Raw genomic sequence first — 25,571 nt, 5'->3', positions numbered from 1 at the left:
TGGAGAAGACTACAACTTAGAGGACTGCTCACAGTTTGCAATGCTTCATCTTGACCCAAGTGGGCTGGACCAATAGCCTATAAGGATGGCCTCCCAGCAAGCATTGTTCCATCATTATCTCCATATACAGCACACAACATGCACTGCTCTGTACTGATCCCCTTTTGTGGCACATTAAAATTAGGGCTCCCAGCATGCACTGTTCCATCATCAACTCCATGGGCAGCTCCCAGCGTGCACTGCTCCAGGGCTTCTCAACCCGCAGCCCATGGTGCAGTTTGGGTTTATGTGGGTCTCAACACGTGGCCCACGGGTGGGAGCCAAAACAAAAAAAGTAGTCAATATCATGGGCTTCTCTTGACATGCATTTTAGTAGTTAAATTCCTAGACTGTCATTGCTAATTAAAAGTATGGTCATGGGGTGGGAATCGGGTAAATATTGCATTTGATTAATATCAGCAGAACTGACTTAAATGGCACCTGTGTGTTGTCGTGCTTTAATCTTTGTATTCATGCAGTGTGAAAGAAGCTATTTGCATATATTTGCATGTATATGCAACCACACTTAAGTTGCGCTCTCGGCATGTGCTGTGAGTATCATTGTGGCGCCTGAAGCTTCCAAGTTGAGCAGCCCTGCCCTGCACTGCTCCATCAGCAGCTGTTATGTACAGCTCCCAGCATGCACCGCTCCATCAGCAGCTATATGTACAGCTCCCAGCATGCACCGCTCCATCAGCAGCTGTTATGTACAGCTCCCAGCATGCACCGCTCCATCAGCAGCTGTATGTACAGCTCCCAGCATGCACTGCTCCATCAGCAGCTTTACATACACCTCCCAGCATGCACCGCTCCATCAGCAGCTGTATGTACAGCTCCCAGCATGCACTGCTCCATCAGCAGCTGTATGTATAGCTCCCAGCATGCACCGCTCCATCAGCAGCTGTTATGTACAGCTCCCAGCATGCACTGCTCCATCAGCTGTATGTACAGCTCCCAGCATGCACTGCTCCATCAGCAGCTGTATGTACAGTTCCCAGCATGCACCGCTCCATCAATTCCACGGATAGCTCCCAGCATGCACCGCTCCATCAGCAGCTGTATGTACAGTTCCCAGCATGCACTGCTCCATCAGCAGCTGTATGTACAGCTCCCAGCATGCACCGCTCCATCAATTCCACGGATAGCTCCCAGCATGCACTGCTCCATCAATTCCACGGATAGCTCCCAGCATGCACTGCTGTACGCCACCAGGGTGATCATGTACGGCCTACAGGGCTCCCAGCATGCATCTCTCCAGCCTTTGGGGCTGCCATAGTAGCTGCCGTTCCCAGCATGCACTGCTCCAGTTCCCTCTCCCGCCTCAAATCCCTCATCCAGGTCACTGGCACAACTGGTCTCAGTGGTACAGCCTATAACACCCCCACCCATAAGTGGTACAGTCTTCCCATGCCTAACACATCAGTGACACAGTACAGCTAACCCCGCTTCGGGTCAGTGGTACAATCCTTCCCGTCCCTACAACCTCCCCAGTAGGTTAGTGGAACAGCCCGAGAAAACTGTCTAATCTGAGCGACCGTTATTGACGGTTATCCGATAATTCCACTTTCCCCCCCGCCTATCTATAGTCTAGTCCAATCAGAGGCCCAAGGCTGCCTGACGCGCCGGTGAGGCTGAGCCAATCCTGAGAGGGGGTGGAGAAAACGAGGCTGTGCTGGGAGCCCTCCCATCCCGCTCGCCGAATGGGGCAGAGCGAAAGCTGGCGCGGAGCTCTGCGATAGGCAGTCCGAAATGATCGACGGCCAGGACAATCAAATAGCGCGTCTGAGTCGTGGTGGGCGTGGCCAACGGCGAACGGGCCGGAATCAGAAGCAGCCGGGGGCGGGCTCAGTCGCTCGCGATGGGGTGAGGCGGCTGCGCGCGCAGCGGGCGCGGCTGTGAGGCGGAGGCGCTGACAGGCGGCGTCGGGCCGGGCCCGTGGGAGCTGAGCTGAGCGGACGGAGCGGGCCGCCGCCGGCGGGAGCAGGTCCCGGAGGCCCTGAGTCCTTCCCCCCCGGGCTCCGTCCGGCCCGGCCCGGCCCCCGGGGGGAGGATGGGGCAGCGGCGGAACCCGGGCGGCAGCAGCAGGGGCCCGGCCGCACCATGACCGGCGAGAAGAAGAAGAAGAAGCGGCTCAACCGCAGCGTCCTGCTGGCCAAGAAAATCATCATCCGCGACGGGGCCAGCGTGAGTGCGCCCGGGGGGGACACCGGCGGGGGGGGCGAGCGGAGGAGTGGGGGGAGCGGACAGGGCACCGGCTGGGGGGGGGGGAGAGGGGCGCCGGGCACGGGGGGGGCTGGGGGGCGGCGCCGGGGGGGGGGGCTGGGGGGGCGGGTGGGAGAGGGGCGCCGGGCACGGGGGGGGGGGGGGGGGGCGGGTGGGAGAGGGGCGCCGGGCACGGGGGGGGCTGGGGGGGAGGCATTTGCGCTAGCTGATTTGCCAGGCCCATTTGCGCGGCATTCCTCTTGCTGGCTGGTGCAATCGCCCCCGCGCCCCAGGTGTCGTTGATCCCTGTGTCTGTGCCAGGGAAACTATTTTGGGTTGGGGGCCATTGACCCACAGAAAAATCAGTCGGGGGGGGGGGGGGGGCACGTACCTGTGAGAAGCAGGGGGGGGGGGGAATCCGCTGGCCTGGCCCCTACGTGAGGGGGAGGGGAAAAGAGAGGTACTGGCTTTGCTCACCTCGCGCCCCAGCCCCTACTTGGAGGGCAGTGAGGCTCAGGGCTCACCCCCAGAACTGGAGGAACACTTCTGGGGAACTGGGATTAGTAGATTTTTGTGGAGTCCTGTAAGCTCTAGGTTGGAGCCAAAACTGAGGTTCAGTGTGCAGGAGGGGACTGCTAGGTTGTGGGATCTGGCCAGGAGGTAGGGTACAAAAGCAGGGTGGGAGTGTGGGTCTGTCACAGCTCCTGAGAGAGGCGCAGGTGGCTCCATGTGGCCTTGCACTTGTGGGCACTGCTCCCTCCCCCTCACTGGCCACAATTCCAGGTCAGTGGGAGCAACGGGGATGGAGCCTGTAAATGAGCACAGGGACAGAGCATCTCTTCACTGAAGTTCCCAGAGCTCTGCCCTTTTCCTCCTTGGTAGGCATAGCCTGCAGGCCCGACACAGCCTGCAGTTTACCTTGATCTAGGCTACAAGGCTCAGAGCCACCTCCTGACCCCACTCTGAGCTGGCCAGATCCAGGCAAGCTGAAGACCATAAGTTCCCCATTTGTGCCCTAAGTGATGGGCAAGTAATAAGCAGCCCTGGCCTAGTTTCTGCTGTGCAGGGTGTGAATCCCAGATTGCAGCTGTGCTCTGGACAGCATCAGTCTGGTGTGGAGATGCAGGTGGGAGCCAAGAGTGCTTCTTGCACTTTTCACTCTGGGGCCATCTTAAATGTGGGAAGGCACAGCTATGATCTAATTTGGAGCCATTCTATGAAGATCTGAACCTTGGATGTCACCAATGTGGTGGTTCCAGTGGAATGACATGCACCCAATCCAGCTGATTGCTGTGTAGGTTGACACTTTGGTTGGCATTTGTAGATGGTCTTCTGGATTTTGGACCTTCCATTAAGAAGTGTTTTTGAAATAGGGATCTCTTTCCCATCATGCTGGCCCTCATAGAGGCCAAGATATTAAGTTGTGGTCTTCTCTCCCATGCTGGTTCTCATGGGAACCAAGCAGTCATTTCCATAAAGTGAATCCTTGTTTCTGAGGCACCCATCAAAATGTTTCAAATGGCAGTTATAGCACTGTCCTGGGGGACAGTCTGTTTGAGTACAGTGATCTCGCAATATATTTGAAGCAGATTAACCATTTTCCTATGTCATCAGAGTTGCTAAACTGGTTTGGGCTAGCCAAAACAGAAAATATTTAAGTTGGAAACAACTCAAACCTGAACTTTACTTGTGTTCTTTCAAATCTATATGGTTTGAACTTGGATGTTGGGGTTTATGCTTTTGGTGCTGAATGTCCCAAGTTCAATGCCCCCACTCACAACGGTGATTTATTTGGCCAGAACTCGTTACAGTAATATGGTTTTAAAATAATTTTGTAATTTAGTGCTAGACAGAAAAAAGGGGCTTGCAACAATCATATTGGGACAATAGTTAATTGTGGTTAATTGCCATTTTTCCAACATGGTAGTTACAGCATGGACTGTGCAAGCATTATACACTGGGCCCTATACAAATTCTTGTTACAGAGAGTTGCATACTGCCTGAAACGGCTTACCTGTTGCCTGGAGTGCATAACCTCTGCATGAATTGGGAGAATACATGGTTTTTGTTTAGATCTGAGGGTCAAAAAGATCCACATGCAGCGTTTTGGTTGGACAGGTATAAGGAAAGGATGTGAGGGGGAAAGGGGAGAGAGGGAGAGGGGGAGGGGGAGGGGGGGGAGAGAGAGAGAGAACACTTTCTGTGACAAAAGTATCTCTCTCTTCCTACCAAGACAGCGTGATGGGATAGGGGAGTTAAATAGCCATGCAACTAGCACTTTTCTCCAACGTTGTTGGCATAATGCTACCTTCACATTTTGTAGCAACAGAAGAAAGGTTTGTCCAGTTTGTGCAGAATAAAAATAACTTCACTTAATGACCATATTGTCCTTAGGTATTCCCAGTTTTGAAGGATATTTGTCTTTGAATGAGATTTACAACCTAGTTAAAGAAAGTTCTGAAACTGACAGAACAACCAGGGTTTCAATATACTTGTCTTCTCTTGCTGTGTTTACAGCTATATTAAGCTGTAGCTCTCTTAAAATAATTCTACCTCATGTTTGGGTAACAGTATGCTATAAATTCCAGCATACTTTTCACACTATTCCACAAATAAACTAAATGGGAACTTAGGAAGCATGTTAGTCTACTGTAGAATAGGGATGCACTAGTGTAGTAGATTAACCAATAAGCAAAAGCTTATAGGTTAATGCTATAGACTACATGTATCTTCCCCCTCCCTCTCAACAGCCTGTCTCAGTCCTGGCTTGCAATGGGCCCAGGACCTATTCCCGCTGCAGCTCTGCATTTAAAGTGTTGCTAGGAGGTAGACGGGCAAACAGCTTGGCTCAGTTCCAACTCACACTGGGTCCAGGAACTCAGACCATCGCACCCCCCCCTAACAGGGGCTGCTGCCACTCCTATATCAGAGGCAGCAGCAAAGCATGAGGGAGCCAGTCCATGAGGGGAGAGCTGTTTTTAACCTGGCTCCTCTCATGGACCAGCCCTGCCTGGCACTCCATGTTGCTGCCTCTGAAACAGAGGCAGCAGTGCGGAGTGGCAAGGGGCTCCTTGGGAATGAAGCCAGAGCACAGTGACTGCCGGACCCATCCCCAGGGACTATCCGAGAAGAATTCATGAGGTTACTCAATTATTCAATTAACTGATATTTAACATCCCTACTCTAGAAAAAACATACAAGGACTGACATTTTCCACAGCTGACAGGAGATTCTGACTTGCATCTCCCATGAAGTTGAATAGAAATTGCATCTAAACTTCTTAGGTGCTTTTGAACACTTTAAACAGCTTGGTTTAATCACAGATGTATTTTATAGTGCATCAGGGCTGGTCTTGGTGATAGCAGAGCTTTGTGGTGTGTGCAAGGTGCACTGAAAAGAAATCCCCTCTTGTGAAAGGAACACTGTGCCTTGGAGTGATTGGCCTGTGCAGTTCCCAGACATAGCTGAGTGCAGCTCTGTGTGCTTTCTATTATCCCTTGTGACTCCTGTTCTCCACAAGCCTATGACCTTGCAGATACACCCTACACAACAAAGGAAAACCTGGGTCAGTAGCTGAGATTTAGTACTCAAGGAGATGTTTATTCTGTAACTAATTCCAGTGTTAGCATTTGCAGGGAAATTGGTTGTCCCTCAAGAACTAAAGGGAAGACTTTCAGAGGCACAAAGGGCATTTAGCTGCCCCACTCCCATTGAAAATCATAATTTGGGAATCTACCTGTCCTTTATGCCTTTGAAAATCTCCTGCTATAGTGTTATCAGTTTGTGCTCAAAACCATCTTTCAGGGTATTAACACATTTTTTTTCTTTCAGCGACAGGGGATTGGAGAGCCCAGTGTGTACCATGCAGTGGTGGTTATTTTCCTGGAATTTTTTGCCTGGGGGTTACTCACGACCCCAATGTTAACGGTGAGTTACTGACTTGTGCTGAGGCTAACATTGCTGAGATTGAGGATTTCTGTGAAGATCTGTGTGCAGTTTGGGTCTGAAGCAGAATCTATAAACTACAGTATTCTAGTTGTAGAACTCCTTCTTGGAAAGTACTTTATATATGGGAATTGCTGCAGCCACATCTTGATTGGAACATGGCAATTATTTAAAAGCATGTAAGAACATTGCTTAACAATTTAGGACAGATACCGAAGAATATATTATTTGAAATGGAATGGAGGATCCAATGACCAACTTTTGCACCTGTGCTGAGACATTGGTTTAATATTGATGTAGAGATAGCATTGTCTCTGAATTATCAGCACCACTCCCTGCTTTGAGCCCTTCCAACAATTTGACAATCTTTCTGATCTGGAACCTTGCCAAGATCTCAGTTTGGAGTGACAGACTGTGATGTAGCCATGTTGGTCCTAGGATCTGAGACAAGGTGAGAGACAAGATAAAATGACTTGCTGGACAAACCTCTGGTAGAAGACAGAGCTTATGCTCAGCTGTTCTTCATATCTGGCCTAGAAGAGCTGTATGTAAGCTTGAAAGTTTTTCTCTTTCACCAACTTCAGTTGGTGAAAATAAAATATATTACCTCACCTATCTTGTTCCTGTGATGACCGATATAGGTGACAAAGGAAATGTTACAACAAAACCAAGAACTAAGGGGTAGATTTATCAAAAACTAGAATTCCCAATTCAGTTATTTGTCCTGAATTTGACTTAAGTGACTGGAAACCTCCAAGTTGGCAGCTTCAAGAGGGTTTCTCAGTTTTCAGAACTTATTTTCAGCAGCTGGTATGACTAGTCACATTAGAATTTAATGTACCGTGCTCATTTCTGGGATCTAAGTAATCTGTTACAAAGAAGTTCTTGTTCTCAAAAGAAGTACGTTTAATAGTATGAAAAGTAAGTCAAGTAGATGAGGGATACAAAAACAGGAAGATGGTGAGTACTTGTTGAGGAGAAATGGGGATTAGGCAGATGGAGCAGTGGTGGAGAAATGTTTGTCTGAAAATGGTCTCATAGTGTTAGAGAAACGTGGCCACAAGCTCACTGCCTCCCCAAATCCAACACAGTCACTCATAGTGTGTACCAAGGAGAAGTGGCTGCTGATGGCATAAATAACAGTAGGGCTCCATATACTTTGTTAGCAAAGCATGCATCTGTGGTGACTGTGGCCCGGGAATAGGAGTGTCAGTGCTGTGGGCAAACTTAGGCTGCAGGCTTATTTCATCTCTTGGCCTTGAACAGCAGACCATCGTGACAGATCTGTAAAATAGTTGACTTGGTCTCCACAGGTGTTACACCGGACTTTTCCTCAGCATACATTCCTGATGAATGGCCTGATCCATGGGGTTAAGGTAAGGAATTCTTTCCTTCCATGTTAAAGAACCAATGCTGTAGAACCACGGTGGCCAGGCCATTTACCATTGGGCTTTGTTCCAATCTGAGCAATGGAAAGTCATCCTAATCAGAGTGCGGTTTAGTGTGGTTAGTCTAATCTACAGTGAGCAAGTGGACACATTATTGGCAAGCACAGCAGATGGGCAGTCCTGTTTTCATGCCCAGTTGATTCTGTATGCTCACCCATTTAGGTATTTTCTTCCTGAATAGAACTAATAGTTTGCTGGATAGCTCAAGAAACCTAAACCCCTTACTGTGCTTGCAGCTAATAACATTCCAAAACAGCACAAATACCCTCGTGACCAGATTCTAGATAGGGGTGGGCAAGATACGGCCTGCAGGCCAATATGCAGACCACTCCACTGGGACCCACGGGCACAAAGCAGCCCATGCCACTTTGAGTGGCGCAAGCTGCTCCTTATGACTCTCTGTTCTGGGTGCCTGTTTTCAGCCAATAGGAGCTGAGAGATTTTGCTGGGGGATGGGAGCATGTGCAAAGTCTCTCCCCCCCTTGTAGAGAGCCCTTTTGAGTGATTTAGGGCTGCTGTCAGGCATTGAACCTGCCTTAGGGTCCTGCAGGGCTGCATGCCAGGAGCAGCGTTGGTAAGGTCCTCCTGGCCAGAGCCTGCCTCTGGCATCCATCCTCTCCCTGCATCCTAACTTCCTGCCCCAGGACCCCACCAAAACCCCCTCTACCTTCCCTCCTACCTTCCTCCAGGTCACAACCCCCTCCTTCACCCAAACTCCCTCTGACCCCCCTCCCCGCATCCCAGTCCCCTACCCCAAGCTCCCTACTGCATCAACGAGACCCTGCACGCCCTCCACAGAAAAATGCAGCCTGTGACTACTTGAGGTGGTTCCCCCATCAAAATTTGCCTACCCCTGTTCTAGCCCATAAGAAAACAAAAAACTGGTAGTTAACTCGAGTAATGGAATTAAAAACAATGTAAGCATAGAAACTCAGCTCTCTCAGGGTATGTCTACACTACCCCGCTAGTTCGAACTAGCGGGGTAATGTATGCATACCGCACTTGCTAATGAAGCCCGGGATTTGAATTTCCCGGGCTTCATTAGCATAAGCGGGGAGCCGCCATTTTTAAATCCCCGCTGCTTCGAACCCCGTGCAGCGCGGCTACACGGGGCTCGAACTAGGTAGTTCGGACTAGGTTCCTATTCCGAACTACCGTTACTCCTCGTGAAACGAGGTGTACCGGTAGTTCGGAATAGGCACCCTAGTCCGAACTACCTAGTTCGAGCCCCGTGTAGCCGCGCTGCACGGGGTTCGAAGCAGCGGGGATTTAAAAATGGCGGCTCCCCGCTTATGCTAATGAAGCCCGGGAAATTCAAATCCCAGGCTTCATTAGCAAGTGCGGTATGCATACATTACCCTCCTAGTTCGAACTAGGAGGGTAGTGTAGACATACCCTCTCAGTGGAAATTAGTGATTAGAGTCATGTAGCATCTGGTGAAATGTTAGAATTGCCCAACACCTATGGGGGATTTACAGAAGCTGGCAAGCACTGAGACACAATCATATTATAATTTGCTTGTTAACATGGCAGAACTGATCTTTGAGCTGGGCATCAATTTTAGCAGGAGCATGCCAATAAAAGGAGCATGACTGTCGTTGATTTTTTTTTTCCCCCCTCAGGAATAGGGCAGCACTGACAATTACACGTACACCTTAAGGAGCTCATTCTCCTGTTTTGTCATGGGCCTGAGAGACTTCTAGATATGGGGAATCACAGGGTCTGAATGGACTTGATCTCTCTTCTGATAGAGGCAGCAAAGGGGGGGAAGCGACTAGTCGAGTCACTATTTGACTACATCCCTACTCTCTTCACATCCAGCAGGTCTCAATGTAAAGCCAGAACTTTCCTTGGACTGCAGCAAATGTTGACATTTTGGAGCTTTGCCAGCATCTTTGCATTGTGGCATGGGCAACTCCCTGCTGTGCAGACAGGCATAGGAAGACCTGAGCACTTAGAGAAAAGAGAAATAATTTCTGAGCATCTAGCCGTTTTAACTCAGCCATCTAATGAATGCCATGTTTTGATAACCTTGGCTTTTCTTAGAAAACCAGCACCGTGTATGACCTACTCTTGTCATTTGTACTGGTTACATTGCAGTTCTTACTTTCCTATTGACAACCAGAGAAGATGGCAGTGTAATTTGTACCTGATATGAACCCATCTTTCTTCTTCTAGGGTCTGCTGTCCTTTTTAAGTGCCCCACTGATTGGTGCTCTCTCTGATGTCTGGGGCAGGAAGTCCTTTCTTCTCCTCACTGTGTTCTTCACTTGTGCACCAATACCTCTCATGAAGATCAGCCCATGGTTAGTCTGTGCCTGTAATGGAGATGATGTGACGATGCAGTGATATGGGAGGGATCGACCCAGAAGATGAGCAAGCATGTGAAGAGAGGGAATTTGGAGGTGTAGTCATTTAAGAGGGTGGAGTTAGGAGGATCTAGAAGGTCAGTGACTGTGGAGAAGACTGAAAGTGCTTGTATGATGAAGAAAAGGAGCCTAAAGAGGCACCCTTTCCTTGACCCCTCCCCCCGAGCTTCCTTCCCACGTTGTCCCGCCATTGGATTCTAACGCCCGTAAAAAATGCCTTCTCCCATTACTAAACACTGTGTCAGTACTGAGTCACATTGATATTCCCTTTCTGTGCGAGACCAACCGAAAATGGGTCTGGACTGGATTTGCAAGCCATGAAGTGTGAGCAGAAAAGAGCCCAGATGTGTTTCTGAGCACGTCAGGATGAAGTAAAATAAAATAAATTGAAGCAGGGGTGTGGAGAAGACTGTAGTTCAGCAGCATTAAGCTCCTGTGTTGGTCGTGTGGTTCCCTCTAATTCTGACCCTGGGACTATCTTTCAGGTGGTATTTTGCAGTCATTTCCATGTCTGGAGTCTTTGCTGTCACCTTCTCTGTGATTTTTGCCTATGTTGCTGATATTACACAGGAACATGAACGCAGTACAGCTTATGGCTTGGTAAGGACATGCTGCAGCAGTTTATTCCCTAAAGAATTACTCCAGCTCTCCAGAATCCAGAGAGTTGGAGAGGTGGGTGGGGGAGCTTTCATAAGAGGGGCCCATGTGTATTGTACTTTTGCTCTGCTCACAATGCATTGAGTCCATGGCTGATCCCATTCCTAACTCCAGGTGGAGCAACATGTTTAGAAACCAACCCCAGAGCCTGGTGCTGTGAAATCTGAAATCCAGCTGTATTGTCCTTTATAGCCCTTTCTCCAGCTCGTGGCTCTAGTCCATGCTTTTTGTGAACTCGTGTACATTTCCTGACCCAGTTACTGGTGGCATGTTGGCTCCATGCAAACACAAATAGAACAACGGTTGTGCACCTGAGGCTTCTGCTGAACTATTCTTGCATAGTATTATAATAGGATTACTGAAAACTCCTTAAGCATTGGCTGAGATGCCTCTATCACCCATTGTCATGGCCTAGCCTGAACTATCAGGAAATAGTAGCACATTTCTGTGTTGATGTGGTTTGGCTCTTCTAGAGTTAGTGGAGCTGATGGCCTTGGAGTAGAAAAGAGTAGGTACTGGCAAGAAGATGCTAATAACACTTGTATTTACACTGCAGGTGTCAGCCACTTTTGCAGCCAGCCTGGTCACAAGTCCAGCAATTGGTGCATACCTGTCCCAAACCTATGGTGACACACTGGTGGTGGTGCTGGCTTCAGGGGTTGCTCTACTGGATATTGGCTTCATTCTGCTAGCTGTACCAGAATCTCTGCCAGAAGAGATGCGCCCTGTGTCTTGGGGAGCTCCCATCTCTTGGGAACAAGCAGATCCATTTGCAGTAAGTATTTGCTACTTGCTGTTTTTTCACTCTAGTTTAATTTCTAGAGCGATTTCCCCAAGTTCCATGTTGGCTCTTCTAATAGGAGGGTGAAAATAAAGGGAATCACCATGCAAGAGACAAAGGATGTGAATTAAAACATAATTGTATCGGGTGCAAGGATGATGTCTGCCTGTGTCCAGCAGTTCGCCTGTGCTGGAAAATCAGTTCTCAGTGGACATGGCTAAATAATGTCTCAGGCCAGGTCTAAATTTGGGGAGGGAAGTCAATCTAAGATACGTAACTCCAGGTAAGTGAATAGTGTGGCTGGAGTCAACCTACCTTAGGTCGAATTTCTGCGGCATCCCTACTGCAGGAGGTCTTTGGGGGAAACTCTTGTCAACTTCCCTTACTCCTTGTAACCCAGTGAAGTACTAGCACTGACAAGAGTCGGATTAGCAGTTGATTTAGTGAGTCTTTACTAAACCTGCTAATTAGAACTCTGGAAATTGATTTCTGCAGAGTAGCTCTCCTGGTAAGTAGAGATAAGCCCTAAAAACTGCTCTTTGTGTCCCTGAATAAAGATAATATTTTGGTTGAAGTGACTGATGGTTTGAATGTAAATCCTATTGCTTTCCAGATATACTCTGTGTAGTCAGGAAAAACACCTACCTTGTCACTGCTTCTGTTAGCCTGGGGAAGTGCTGCTTGGGTCTAGGGATGTAAAATCCCATTTAATTAGTTAACTCATTAAATGTCCAGTTTGTGTTTTCTCTTCCAGTCTCTCCGCAAAGTGGGTCAGGATTCCACTGTGCTTCTCATCTGCATTACTGTCTTTCTCTCCTACCTGCCTGAAGCCGGCCAGTACTCCAGTTTCTTTCTGTACCTCCGACAGGTCAGTCAGTGGGGTTAGGATACACATTTTGAAATCAAAGGGTTGTAATGCACATTGTACTCAAGCATTTCTTCTATTTCCTTCCTGGGGGAGGCAGCTTCTGCCCAGAGATCCTAGGCTGTGGGAGTTTGCAGCTTGGCTGCACACGAGCAGTCCTGGGTTGCTGGTGCTGACCAGAAGCTAGTTCCCAGTAAGGGTGAAACTGTATCAGTAACCCATTGTCTCTTGTGGACAATGCAGTATTTCCATGAATGCTGGTTAACTGTGCAACCCTAATGTATCTTGTGAATGCAGTCCCCAGGCTAATCACTAGCACCTGCCCTCTATGCTTACCCACCTGGGACAGGGTGGCCATTCACTTAGTTACCTCGTTAGCTCAAGGAACATTCTCCATCTTGTCTCTGTGGAGGCTTTAATGTTCATTTTCCCGTGAGGAGGTGGAGGGTACAGAAGTTTAATGTGTGAGCTACTGGTACTACATATTAGTAAGACTAGAGATTATTCTCATAGTGTGGCTTTTCTCACGTGCAGTACAAAACCCTGTGTCTGAAATAGTGTCCCCTTCTGGTATCTTTGCAGGTCATTGGATTTTCCTCAGAGACTGTGGCAGCCTTTATTGGTGTGGTTGGAATCCTCTCCATATTGGCTCAGGTGAGAACCCATTTTCTGCCCCGTTCTCTGGGTACTACTCGCACGCCCACTGGTCATGAAGATACACCAATATTTGTGTCCTTGAGGATTGTATTGGCAACTGCCAGAATCCCATTGCAAAGCCTTACCTATGCATGTTACATGCTGCAGGACGGCTCACGGGTGTGATGAACCTGGCTGTAAGGAGAGTTGCCTCATTCTTCTACATCACTTTCTTGTGCAGTCATGTTGCCTCCTTTCTCCCAATTGTAGTTTGGTAACATCCCCTCCTTTCCTCTTTCCAGACAGTCGTGTTGGGGATTCTCATGCGTTCAATAGGAAACAAAAATACCATCCTCTTGGGCTTAGGCTTCCAGATTCTACAGCTCGCCTGGTATGGCTTTGGGTCTCAGCCTTGGTAAGATTGGCAATATCAAATAAACAGTTGGCATGTTTCTCACCCCTCCCCTCCTTAGGTAGCTGCTTGTGTCCAAGGCAGTTTTCATTTTGCCACCAGAGGGAGATATTTGTCTGTGATTCCAGCCTTAGCTTGTGATACTCCATCTCTGTGGAAAGCTCTCCTCCTTTCTGCTTAATGCAGCTGTTTTTAATGTGATTCACGGACCCCTGGGGGTCTGCAGACTAGTTAAGACTTCCAAAGCGTCTTCATCTCCATGCAACATTTTTTTAGAGGTCCACAAACGAAAAAAGATTGAAGAGCACTGGTTTAAAGGGCGGCTTTCTTTCTCTCTTGCAGGATGATGTGGGCAGCAGGAGCTGTAGCTGCCATGTCTAGCATCACTTTTCCAGCCATCAGTGCCATGGTATCTAGGAATGCAGATCCCGACCAGCAGGGTATGTCACTCTTGTTGCGTTTGTCTAATGTTTGGATTAAAATTTATCCAGCAGTTATCCTGGCAAGTTTTCTAGCTCTTCTGCATGGTGGGGAAGGAATGCTAGTGGTGCTGTAGGGAATACCCCTGTGGAATTCAGTGAACATCTGAGTGCTCTCTGTGCAGAATTCTGGTATGGCTTCGAAGTTGTATGTATGTCAATCACTTGACGTTAATTGTCTGATGTGGACAACATGAGAACTTTTAATGGGCACCTGTATGCTGTACTGGTTTCCAGGAACTAGTTCACACCATCAGCCTATCAAGACTGGTATTTGCCTTTATCGATACCTGACGTTTGAGAGGGTTTTATAACATTCCATAGTGCTTAAGTGCAACACTGAACATCTGTGTGTTTGAGGTAGGAAGTTCTTTAACCATCTACCTGCTTTGAGTTTATGCCCTGAATCATGAGATCATATTGCCTCTAATTCATCCTCCTGTGCTCAGCTATAAGAAGTCATCACTTACCTGTACTCATGCTCTGGGAAATGGCAGCTTGACTCTTTAGTTTGTGGGGAGATACAGCTGCACAGGAGCTGAGATCTGTTTTCAAGATTCATTGATTTGTGTGTGTTCACTAGATCTTCTGGATATGGACATAACCCTGTTCTTGGGCATACAGATGTTTTGCCTATAAAAGACATGCTCTTGAGACAGCCAGAGGCTTACATCTTCCCTGTCTTCACTTTTTCTCTCAGGTGTGGTTCAGGGGATGATCACTGGAATTCGGGGGCTCTGTAATGGGCTAGGGCCAGCTCTCTATGGCTTTGTCTTCTATCTGTTCCATGTGGAATTGAATGAAATGGCTGAAGTAGAAACCCTGGGTAAGGCCACGAAGGTCATGGTCAACCCTACTGATGAGGTATCCTATCCAGCTTCATCACTATATTTGTTTGTCTGTATTCTCACTTCAGTGCAACTTACAGCATTAATCATTCCTGTACTTTGCTTTACAGAGTAGCATTATCCCGGGGCCCCCTTTCCTCTTTGGAGCATGCTCGGTCCTGCTGTCGCTCCTAGTGGCCTTGTTCATTCCGGAACACAATCTTGCATTGAGATCGGGCAGCCATAAGAAACACAGCAATGGAGCCCAGACCCACACCCACAGCCCACAGGCTGGAGGATCAGATGGCAAGGAGCCCCTACTGGAGGACAGTAGTGTATGAGTATGGAGGGGAGAACGTGAATCTCTTGCATTTCAGCTCCAAGCCAAGGATGGACTGTATCGACTGGAGTTGGGGTGAGAATCGGGGGACATAATGGACTGTGCCACTAACAGCTAATGAGGGAGGGAAAAATTGTCCTTCAAAGCCAAATACATCCAGATGGTGCAAAAAAATAATGAGATTGTACCATTTGGTGCTGAAGGAAGAAGAGAGACTGCACCATGTGAAGGAATAGTTCTTAAGGAAAACCTGCTTTTGTATGTGAATGGTGAACTTCAGTGTCACCTGCCATATATTCATCTGCCAATGAAAGTGAGGAGCCAGAATTCTATCCCTCTTTTTTCATATACACTGAATGAGCTGACAGCGAGAGAACCGAGGCATCAGTTACATGTCTTTTTCCCCCAATATAATCAGTGCTAGCCTCTGGCCTGCCTGTACTTGATAGGCTAAACTACTTCAGGCTGAGGACTGGGCAGGTATAGAAATCGCAGCCCAAGCCTGTATATTCAGCTCATCTTGAAAATACAAGATGGTCTGGTACACGAATACAGAATAATGAGTGTGTAGAATAGACTAGTCAGTCTGCATCTGAATATATTCTTACTACTTGAGGGTCTGATGAATTTGCCTATTCCAGCCCATATAATAAATCAGGCAATTGTGTTTTAGCACTGTTCTAAAAGAGGTGGCAAAAGTAAAGGTTCAGCTGTCACTCTGCCCTTAACTCACACAGGAGTGTCGAGGTGGTGAAAAGGCAGTTGTGAGTTATGAACTCAGTAAGCTTGAATTTCCTGTTTTGGAACAACTACAGTTACTTGTAGCGTTTTGTCTGCAGTTCCCTCTTCTGGAAGTGGATTGAGAGGTTTCCAAAGAAACCTTTCATGGAACTGGAAGATTAGAAAACGTACTTCTCAGAGTTCAGAGAAATGGCGTCATCCCTGTTATGCCCTTTTATAAAACCATATTAGTTCCCCTAGACTGCTGCTATCTGATAATGGCTGTCTAGAAGTCACAGCTCAGCCATTCTGCTCAATCCATCAGTCTGAAAGGCTGCAGCACAAACACTTACATTATAGTGGACTATAGATTTGAATTCCACTTGGCATTTCTGGACCGTCTACCGGGGACAGCCATCTTACTGAAAAATGACATCTTGGTGTCCTCCACTCTAGGGTTGAGTTAATTTAGAGACGAGCAGTGAAGCCAAGCAAAGGCTCAGATACTGAGTAGTGTGGGAATAATCAAGAGAAACGTGCATGTTTGTTTGAGGGTTGCTTAGTGATATACAGATAGATAAGGGGGCATTCAGAGGAGCAGAAACAATTGTTCGCATCAGTCTGGGAGATCAGTCAGAAGAAATAGGCTTAAGCACTTACAGGGAAAATGTAAATCAAATAGGAGGAGAAACCAGTAAGCCAGTGGACACAAAAGCAATAGAGCTAATGAAAGGGGCTGTGGATTCCTCCACTGGAAATAGTCGAGGCTTGAACTAGAGCAGATGTGATGTGGTAAATCATTGTTCTATGAAGGGAAGTCTTCTGTCCAGTGGCTGTGGTTTGGGATAGTTTACAGCTGGCACAGATTTGTAGTAGGTAACTTAGCTCCCCATTCATTGGGAACTGGAAATCACAGCTAACCTGCTAAGGGCATAACTGCTAGGATGTTGGTGTCACAAATCAAACTTGCAGCAAGGCTCAGACGTGCCATTTACTTCTAAATGAATTTTAAAGCTGGTGAGACATGCCAGATGGGCAGCCCTGGCAACTGAAGTCCTCTGACCCCACACAGATACAGTACGGGGAACGTCTCTACTTAGCCCCGCTAGTGTACCTCACCCTGTCCTGGAGGGACTGCTGCTAGGGAGGTGGGGAGTTCAGGTTCCAGAGCTTATTCGCTTTATGGCCTCTTGTGAGGCTACCAATGTGGGACCAGTTAATGTCAATGGTGTCAACAGTTTGATGTGGACTGAGCTCTACAAAACAAAATTCATGCGATTGAATAGCTGTTGGTCAGTAACAGCTCAGAGTCACTGTTCCCCTAGACAGGGTTAGAGCTAGTGACCTAGTATTCATTCTCCTGATTTAGCCACTGTAAGAAATGGCAATGTTAATTGTGAATTGTATCACCCAAGGCTCCAATCCTGCAGCTGGATCCATCCTCTTATGTTGTGCAAAGACTAGTGAACTTAGAGGAACAATATACGGAAGCAAGAGTTTGCCCACATGAATCCGATTGCAGGGTTAGGGAATAAACTAGCAGAAAGCTTCCCTGAACATGATGGCTCCAGTTTTCTCAAGGCTTATCTTGGCGGTGCCTCAAGAGTCTCCTAATCACAATCAGGAAGATCTGGTACTGTCCATGCACAGCAAAACCAGGTCTTACAGGAAATCACCCCATTTAAATTCCTTCGCTTCCCCCCCCCATCTAAAAAATCCTCACTCTGAAGTATAGTGAAGCTACAGATTTCTTTTTAAAAAAAAAATTGAGGACAAGGTAAAACTACTGCCCATTCATACATTTTGTTTTAAAATTGGCTGAGGTGCTTTTCTCCCCCCACATAAAAATGAAAGTAACACTGGTCATACTGAGGCACTGAGGGAAAATATAATTGATGAAACACCACAAAATAAACTGTAAACTTAATATATATTATAAATTATATATTTTTAAAAAAATATTTCCCTTTATTTAATAGCTTATTAAAACTGACATGTTCTGAATCTAATTTCCTTTTAACTATAATTGCTGCCTGTGACTTTTTATTGATCCTTCACTCGATTTAAATAGGGAAACTGCTCTGGCTAGTTCCACTTCTTGGTCCTTAGTAGCACAATGTTGTGATGATTTGAGTTTTCAGCACTGCAGCAAAGCACTTACATTCCTCCAGAGTCTGTACTGACAAATTCAATACATTTTTATAACTGAGTATGTAACAACATATAATACTAAATCTTGGACCCAAATGATATGTTACTTCAAACTATATTTCTTGGCCTAAATCTGTCTGTTTACAAGCAAATCCCTGAAGCAACTAGTTTCGAAGGCTTGGTCTAAAATTGAAAATGGTACCAGTATAACTATTGTCATTGTGGGGCACAGCTGTACTGCTATAAAAGTGCTGTGCTGTTATAATTTCCCTTTCTGTATGGGGAGAAATCACTGTGGCATAGTTAAATCCAGTCTTGTCTACACAAGTCCAAAGTGGCAATGCTGCTGAATTATACACTCTGGAAGCTTGAATGCAGCCTAGTGGCAGGGATATTTGAATTTCATGGGAGACTCCATTAATTATTAAAAGTGCAGCAGATAGAAATTTGTTTGAAAATCCTTTAAAATTACACCTACCTTGTCAGGAAACTGGGGATGGTTTAACTTCACCCACAGACTCCTTCCCCTGGACATGTAGGGAGATGATCCCCTATTCTGCCTTTTGACTGAGAAGGATTTGGCCAGCCTGTAAAGGAGCTAGAATTACAGGACCCAAATGAAGAATGTTGTTATTCTGAAGGGCCGATAATTCTGTCGCACTCCCCATAGAAACTGGAAAAATCTGTAGAGAACATTCATTTTTCAACTAGTTTTCTCAATTTTGTTACTTTATATGAAAAGCTGCATATTTTTAAAAGTACCTTTTTAAAAAAAAAAAAACACCCCTGCAGCGTGATCCCAGACACTGGCTGTCCAGCATCACTGTTTCCCAAGTTTGTCAGCTTATTGTCATAAAACACATGAGTAACAGTGGTGAAACTCAATTGTGGCTGAAAACCTTTCACTTCAGTGCCCCTGCTGGTTAAGGGAAAGGTGGCCTTCTGCAGCTCCTGCATTGATGCAGGGGTTTGAATTTAAAAACTGATTTTGTTGGGTTAAAATGCATTAGAACCAGTACCTTCCCACTCTGCTTTAGTTTTACAATTTAGAAACAAAAACACTACTATTTCATTCTGTCTTTCTCTGCACTGGATGGCTGCAAATGTTCTTGATGATCAGGCATGTGGAACAGCAAGTTTTAATAAAGAATGGCAGCACCTCCACTTTTTAAATGAATGGAGTTTGCTATTGTGTGTGACTTTGGTTTGTGTTCTTAGCTAATGAAGAAATGTATTTTGTTTATTTCAATTGTGTTTAGAGCTGGCTAATCTCTCCCACTCATGGGTTATTTATTAAACTGCTACTTTCCTGTTGCAGTAAAATCCTCTTTGCACTCTCACTCTTCTCCTAACCCATGTGAAACAAGATGGCTTTAAAAATCTGTCCCTGTGATGCTTTTGAAGTGGCTGTGCTTCACTTCTAAACTTCTTGATCCTTTGAGGTGTGCTTTAGGAATTAGAACGGAGAACTGCACATCAGCTCTCCTAGCCTCTTTCCTCCTTGCTCTTACTGAGGGCTGATCTACACACACACTTGCATAAATTGAACTATCCAAGCTTCCTAAAACAGACTTAGTTATTTCAGGGCAAGTCTGTGTAGTTCTATTAGTTAAGTGGGTGGTCAGCTAAGGTCAGTAACTAACTTTGATCCTCAAAGTGTCCAGACAATCTGTATCCCTACCGTTTGCATGTAAATCAGCCCTGAGCTGCTGTCCTCTTGAGTGAATGTGCCCTGCCTTTCTTCTACCCCTTTCCTGCCTTGCCACAACTATCGTGAGGCTAAGAAAAACGGAAAAGTGTTTTACAGTCCTCGAATGAAAAGTGCTGCCGTACTCAGTGTAGAAGTACTGCTACTTAATAACTGAGATCCGCACTACGGGTGCGTCTAGACTGGCAAGATGTTGCGCAAAAACTTGCCAGCTGTCTACATTGGCCACTTGAATTTGCGCAAGAGCACTGACTTTGTAATGTACAAAATCAGTGCTTCTTGCTCAAATACTTTCACGCTCCCGCTCGGGGGAAAAAGCCCTCTTACGCAAGAATACGAGGGCCAGTGTAGACAGGGAAGAACTGTTTTGCGCAAAAAAGCCCTGATGGCTAAAATGGCAATCGGGGCTTTCTTGTGCAAAATCGCGTCTAGACTGGCCACGGATGCTTTTGCGCAAAAGCATCTGTGCCAATCTAGACGCGCTTTTGCGGAAATACTTTTAACAGAAACTTTTCTACAAAATCATGCCAGTCTAGACGCAGCCTACAAGTACAAGAAACCACATAAGGTTTGATATAGCAATGGTAGCTGTGGGCAGTGCAGAAATGCTGCAATTATCAAGTGTCCTATCCTGATTAGTATGACTTGTGAATTGCCTCAAATTTGCATTCACTAAGATTCTCCTGTACTTTACAGGCCTCATTGGCAGTTAAGTATATTTATGTAAGCATCCATCATTCCTGCTTTTGCCTACACTAGATCCACCTACCAGGAGCCTGTTTCTGTGACCAGGTGGTCAAGGCATGTGAAGTCACCAGCTTTCCAAACTCCCATATCATGTTCTTTTTTCACCAGGCTTAATTTAGATCATGTCCCTTCAAATAATCTTTTTCAGAGTATTTGATGCTGGTGCTAAAGCAAACAATATAATCCTGAGCAATAGTAACATGCTCTTGATTTGAAACTGAATGATGAGTGGGGTCCCATAATGGGCAGGAAAGGCAGGTCATATTTTACAGGATGTGCAGCTGCTTGCACTTTTGTGCTAATCTCCTGAAATTACTTTGCAGTATCCTCAGAGAAAGAACCAGATGCTCCACACACATATGATTGGACTGGGGAAAAATTCTCAAAATCCCAGTTGAGTGAGTTTAGACTGAGATTTTAAAAAGACTGAGGTATGTGGCTACCTAAATCCCTTCAATTTCATGGCAGTTAGATAACAAACTTCCTTATTTTCCGATGAAAATTCTAACCTTAACAAAAATGCTTACGGCCATCCACTTTTTTTTTTAAACCCTTTCTAGTGAAAATGTCTTGTCTCTTTGACCTAAAATCAAGTTGCCAGATGGCAACCTTGTGTGAATCTCTTGTAGACCATTGCTCATTCCTGGACAGAAATGGCTTTATCTTTACTAGAAAATTGCTCCTTTCCTTAAGGACTCTTAACAGAGTTGATCACGACTTTGGGCTCCTGGCAAAACACCAGTTGATAAGTTGATGTAACCCCTCAAGGTTGAATTCTAACTCTAAGTGAAGACGAGACCTAAGGGCTGATGGCTTGGCAGAAGCAATATGCTGAACGATACAGGCGATTATATTGGCTTTCAGCTTATTTGGCTGACATTAGAGCTACAGGGATAGATACTAGAGGGGCTGCCTGGTTGGGCTTAAGGTAGGGAATGGTAATATTAAAAGGGAGTAAGATAAGACCTGATATAATCCTACATGATTGTTGGGGAGGAGAAACTTTGTTTCCTGGGGAGGAAATTCCTTTCCACCTTCAGATCAAAACTTAAAGTGGTAAGTGGTTTCATGTCTACAGCCTCATTGTTCTCAAGCAAGGTTATTAATATTTTGAATTCCCTTACAGCAACATTGCCCCTTGCCTTTCCTTCGAGAGAGGATTTATGTTGTTGACCCCATTTTCTCTCTCCTAGTAAGCCTTCTCCTTTCTGTGCTATTCCTCAGTAACACACATTTAAAGGAGAAATCAAACCCTTAAATAACCACTGTTCAAAGCAGTACAGAGCTGCTTTGTGAGAGCAGATTCAGTAACATACCAAAAAGAATGAGGTGTAGGTGGGTTTGTGCTACCCTGCTCTCTTACGGCAGGAACAGTTGTGTTCCATCATGGCCAACAAGCAGGGGACTCCATTCAAGCTGTCTCAGCTGAGAATACAAATCTGTTGCAAAACCAACACTGAAGGTTGCTTTGCTGCTACTAGTAAGCTGTGTGAAATCCCAAGATATCTGGAACTAGCCATTCACCTCCCAACTTAGAGCTGGGTAAGAAGTTTCCCAGCGCACCTGGACACTGGTTTGCTTTGGATGATGTGTTGGGACACCCCGGGCCAGTAGGTGGCTTCTGATTTGTGGCCATTTCCACTGTCTTTTGAGGTCTTAATCTGCTGGAAAACACAAAAAAGCAAAATGGTTGGGGGCAACAAACCCAGAGTGACCTGAATCCAAAGAAAAGGACGTGAGACCCCCCCCCCCCCCCCCCCAGTGACACACTGGCATGTGGGCCTGAGTCCCGGGCAACCTCAGCCCTATTGTGGGAAGTAGCATTACAACCCATCAGCTTTTTATCTTGTACCCAATCTGGCTGGTCCTCATTAAGGGTCTATGTGGGAATTGTGAACACCCTTTTCTATTGTGCTAAGATCTTTGCTATGCAAACCTTCACAAGAGACTGACTGCAGTAGAGGTAATAAGAGCATGTCTTCACTACGGACTGGATTGATGGGCAGCAGTCGATCCAGTGGGGGTTGATTTAGCACATCTAGTACAGATATGATGAATCAACCACCAAGTGCTCTCCTGTATACTCCAGTTCTCCACCAAAACGAGAAGAGTCAGCGGAGTCAATGGCAGAGCATCCGCTGTCGACTTACCACTGTGAAGATACCCAGTAAGCAGATCTACAACTATGTTATTCACGGAGCTGAAGTTGTGTAGCTTAGGTCAATGACAAGGCCTAACAGTTCTCCTACCAGTGTTCCAGTTCCTTGGGGCTGCCAGCACTCCAGCTGGGTGCCAGTGGTGTCTGAGCATCGCAGATTGCAATCTAATAGTCTCTTCACTGTGGATTTGCCTCTTCACCTCTTCCTGTTCGGGTTGTCTTGAGTTTGGTTTCCAGCAAGAGCCCTGCTGCTCTGGGCAATTGGAAAGATGAGGGTCATCAGTTTCCAAGAAAACAAGCTTTGAAACTAGCTTTAAAAAATCAGCAGTCCCTTGGTTGTAATCCCAAGAGTGTCTTGCTCCTTGGAGTCTGGCAGCAGCATCTGCCACTTCCTCCTGACCTAGTCGCCCTCCCTGATAGGCTCCCTCTTTCTCCTCTCTTCTTGCTTTGGGAGCAGTGTGCGATTACTCAGCAAAGATTCAAATGCCACCCAGCTGATTAGCAGAACTAGGTCTTCTACCAGCGATGGACATTTGTACAGCCCTCAGTGCACATCCAATGTATTCCACCCACGGATGGGAAAAAAATCCCCCCATGAATGGAGAAGATTCGAGGCAACATGATTTGGGAGCCCTCTTCTGTTCCCTGACCCACACCCCTCTATCCTATGTAGTATGGGGGTGATTGATCCCCACCCTGCCCTGAATTAGAGGCTGGGCTTGCTTAACTCAAGAGCAGCTGAATCCGAACCATAGCATCCCTTAAGCACATAACCTCTCTGGGGTACTTTGGGAGAGGTATCATGCCGATGGAAACACAGGGCCCCTGACCTGGAAGTGAAAATGACAAACGAGGTTCATGCACAGCAGATGAAGTCTTACACTTACCTTCCCATATGGACAAGCACCATAGAAGCAACTGTCCGACCACATTGCGTCAGAGTAGCACTGGGCCCGCACAGCATGGGCTAGCGTGGAAGAGGAGAGAGTGGTGGGGCTACTGCACAGACATAAGTGTTGAGAGAGGGCCTATTAATAGTTGTGCCACTGACTCTGTGACCTTGGGCATGTCACTGCAACCTTTTACCCCTGCTTGCTCCCTGTTCTAGAGTGATTCCAGCCAGGAACCCTGGAGCTGGAAATTCCCTAGTTTCTTCTGTTAATTCCCGCTCTAACAGCCAGGCTCTGCCCTTTAAGGGAGTCTAGACTGACTCCAGGAAGTGTGGTATGTGAAAGTCCAATTACCCTTATTTTCAACTACAATGTAAATCCCAGATTAGAGAGAAGATTCCACGGCTGTTTGAGCTTCTGCTTGTCATTAATCTTCCCTGCAGTGAGTATTAAAAGTGACAAATACCCTCTGATTTTCTCTGCGTGGTTTTGACTTGCGATCGAGCTGACATTTCAGCTAACTGGGGTTAGTCTGTTGGGTTTCTCTCAAGCTTTGAGGTTCCACATGCAGAGCCCAGGCCAGCTGGGACACTGAGCTGCCCTATTACAGATTCCGTCACTTCTGCTTTCTGAATTCAACCTCTGTGTGAAACCTGAAGCCACAGGTCAGAGAACAGAAAATGTCCTGGGTGCAGAAGCTATTAAACTGCGCTCTCTAACCAAGACCTACAACTATTCAAGCCAGGTGCATCGTCTCTGTAATGCAGTAGCACCACGAGGCCTGGGTGAGGTCCAGGGCCACATTGTGCTGCTCGGTAGGAGTTTCGCACCCAGAGTGCAGCATGGACCGTGGCACGGATGTACTTGTGAGGACAGCTGCCAAGTGCGTGAGCAACGCTGGTGTCCTCTCCTAAGCAGCATTGGGGGGCGACCTAATGAAGAGAGGAGCAGAGGTGTGAAGGGCTATGAAGATGAGGGCAAGTGGCTAGATGTGACGGGGACCTGGTGGAGGTATTCAAAGGGGAGTGGTGATGCGCTCACGGACATGTTCATGGACAGTGATTGTAGCAGCCATTTTGAATGGACTGAGGCAGGTGGAGCGGATGTCGGGCTAGCAAAGAGGCATTTACTGTAGCTGAGGTATGACAAGATCTCAAGTGTTATGGCAGGAAAGGCTACTTAGCAGGGCTGGGCAAGGGAAGAGTGTAGTGGGTGTTGGCCTTGAGATTACAGACCTGTGTTTCCTATTAGTGATTTCTCATCCCCAGCACGGTGGGTGACGGCACTAGGCATTCCAAAGAGCTCTGAGGATAAATAGGAATCTGTCCTTGCATCTCCCAGAAGTAGCAACAGCGAGCCGGGAAATGGATTTGCTAACACAGGATGGAAGGGAACATTAAAAGCCATTAATCATTCTGCACACAATCCAATTCCAGGCTGTTTACAGAGGCCTTCCTTTGCCATCAGGAGAAAAGTAAACTGTCAAAGGTCTATTATTATGCAACCAGCCAATAGAAAAGAATAATCTTATCTGCCAAAAGCCCCCTGCATTGAGAGTTCTCTGCTGGGAAGTCACTACAGCCCTTTCCAGTCTCTATAAGAACCCTCTGGGCCAAGAGTCTCCTTCTGCTGTCGAGCTTTGTGATGGGGAAATATTCCTTCTGGGGAGGCCTCCATAGAGAGCCACTCCCTGTTGCTTCCTGGAGCTACTGCAGTGACTGGACTGCAGCTCTCGGAGCACCCAAGGTCCCGGAATAGTGATCAATGGTTCACAGTCATGCTGGAAGGACAGAACAAGTGGGGTCCCACGGGGATCAGTTTTGGGTCTGATTCTGTTCAATAGCTTCATCAGCAACGTAGATGATGGCAGAGAGAGTACGCTTATGAAGTTTGCAGAAGATACCAACCTGGGAGGAGTTGCAACTACTTTAGAGGACAGAGTCGTCATTCAAGATGATCTTGACACACTGGAGAAATGGTCGGAGGTAAATAGGATAACGTTTAATAAGGACAAATGCAAAGTCCTCCACTTAAGAAGGAACAGTCAGTGTCTCAGACACAAAATGGGACGTGACTGGGAAGGAGTACTGCAGAAAGGGATCTAGGGGTCATTTAGACCACAAATTAAATGTCAGCTGTGTGACACTCCCCTTTCCCCCCCCCCCCCCCCATCCCCAAAAACCCCAAACGATTCTGG

The 25,571-nt window shown here is 46.7% G+C and overlaps 1 protein-coding gene across 1 annotated transcript; it reads left to right on the top strand.

Moving 5' to 3' along the window:
* Positions 1 to 1,882: 1,882 nt before the first annotated feature.
* On the top strand, positions 1,883 to 23,844 carry LOC102462124 (solute carrier family 71 member 1). The gene is made up of 12 exons (XM_075902585.2): positions 1,883 to 2,223; positions 6,073 to 6,168; positions 7,500 to 7,562; positions 9,813 to 9,940; positions 10,489 to 10,603; positions 11,217 to 11,435; positions 12,196 to 12,309; positions 12,889 to 12,960; positions 13,245 to 13,357; positions 13,697 to 13,794; positions 14,534 to 14,697; positions 14,792 to 23,844. The coding sequence occupies exons 1-12, from the start codon at positions 2,140 to 2,142 to the stop codon at positions 14,999 to 15,001; spliced, it is 1,476 nt and encodes a 491-aa protein (XP_075758700.1). The 5' UTR covers positions 1,883 to 2,139; the 3' UTR covers positions 15,002 to 23,844.
* Positions 23,845 to 25,571: the final 1,727 nt, after the last annotated feature.

This window comes from Pelodiscus sinensis, chromosome 32, assembly GCF_052426305.1.
Source record: "Pelodiscus sinensis isolate ZL-2025 chromosome 32, ASM5242630v1, whole genome shotgun sequence".
NCBI lineage: Eukaryota > Metazoa > Chordata > Testudines > Trionychidae > Pelodiscus > Pelodiscus sinensis.
The sequence above is the reverse complement of the archived record's forward strand: the minus strand, read 5'-3'. Positions and strand labels throughout refer to the sequence as shown.

Excerpts from the sequence above, each read along its gene's own strand:
- LOC102462124 (XM_075902585.2), top strand. The coding sequence starts at position 2,140 with ATGACCGGCGAGAAGAAGAAGAAGAAGCGGCTCAACCGCAGCGTCCTG. Across the intron at positions 6,169-7,499 it reads TCACGACCCCAATGTTAACG|GTGTTACACCGGACTTTTCC; the intron begins GTGAGTTACTGA and ends TGGTCTCCACAG. Across the intron at positions 13,795-14,533 it reads TGCAGATCCCGACCAGCAGG|GTGTGGTTCAGGGGATGATC; the intron begins GTATGTCACTCT and ends TTTTTCTCTCAG.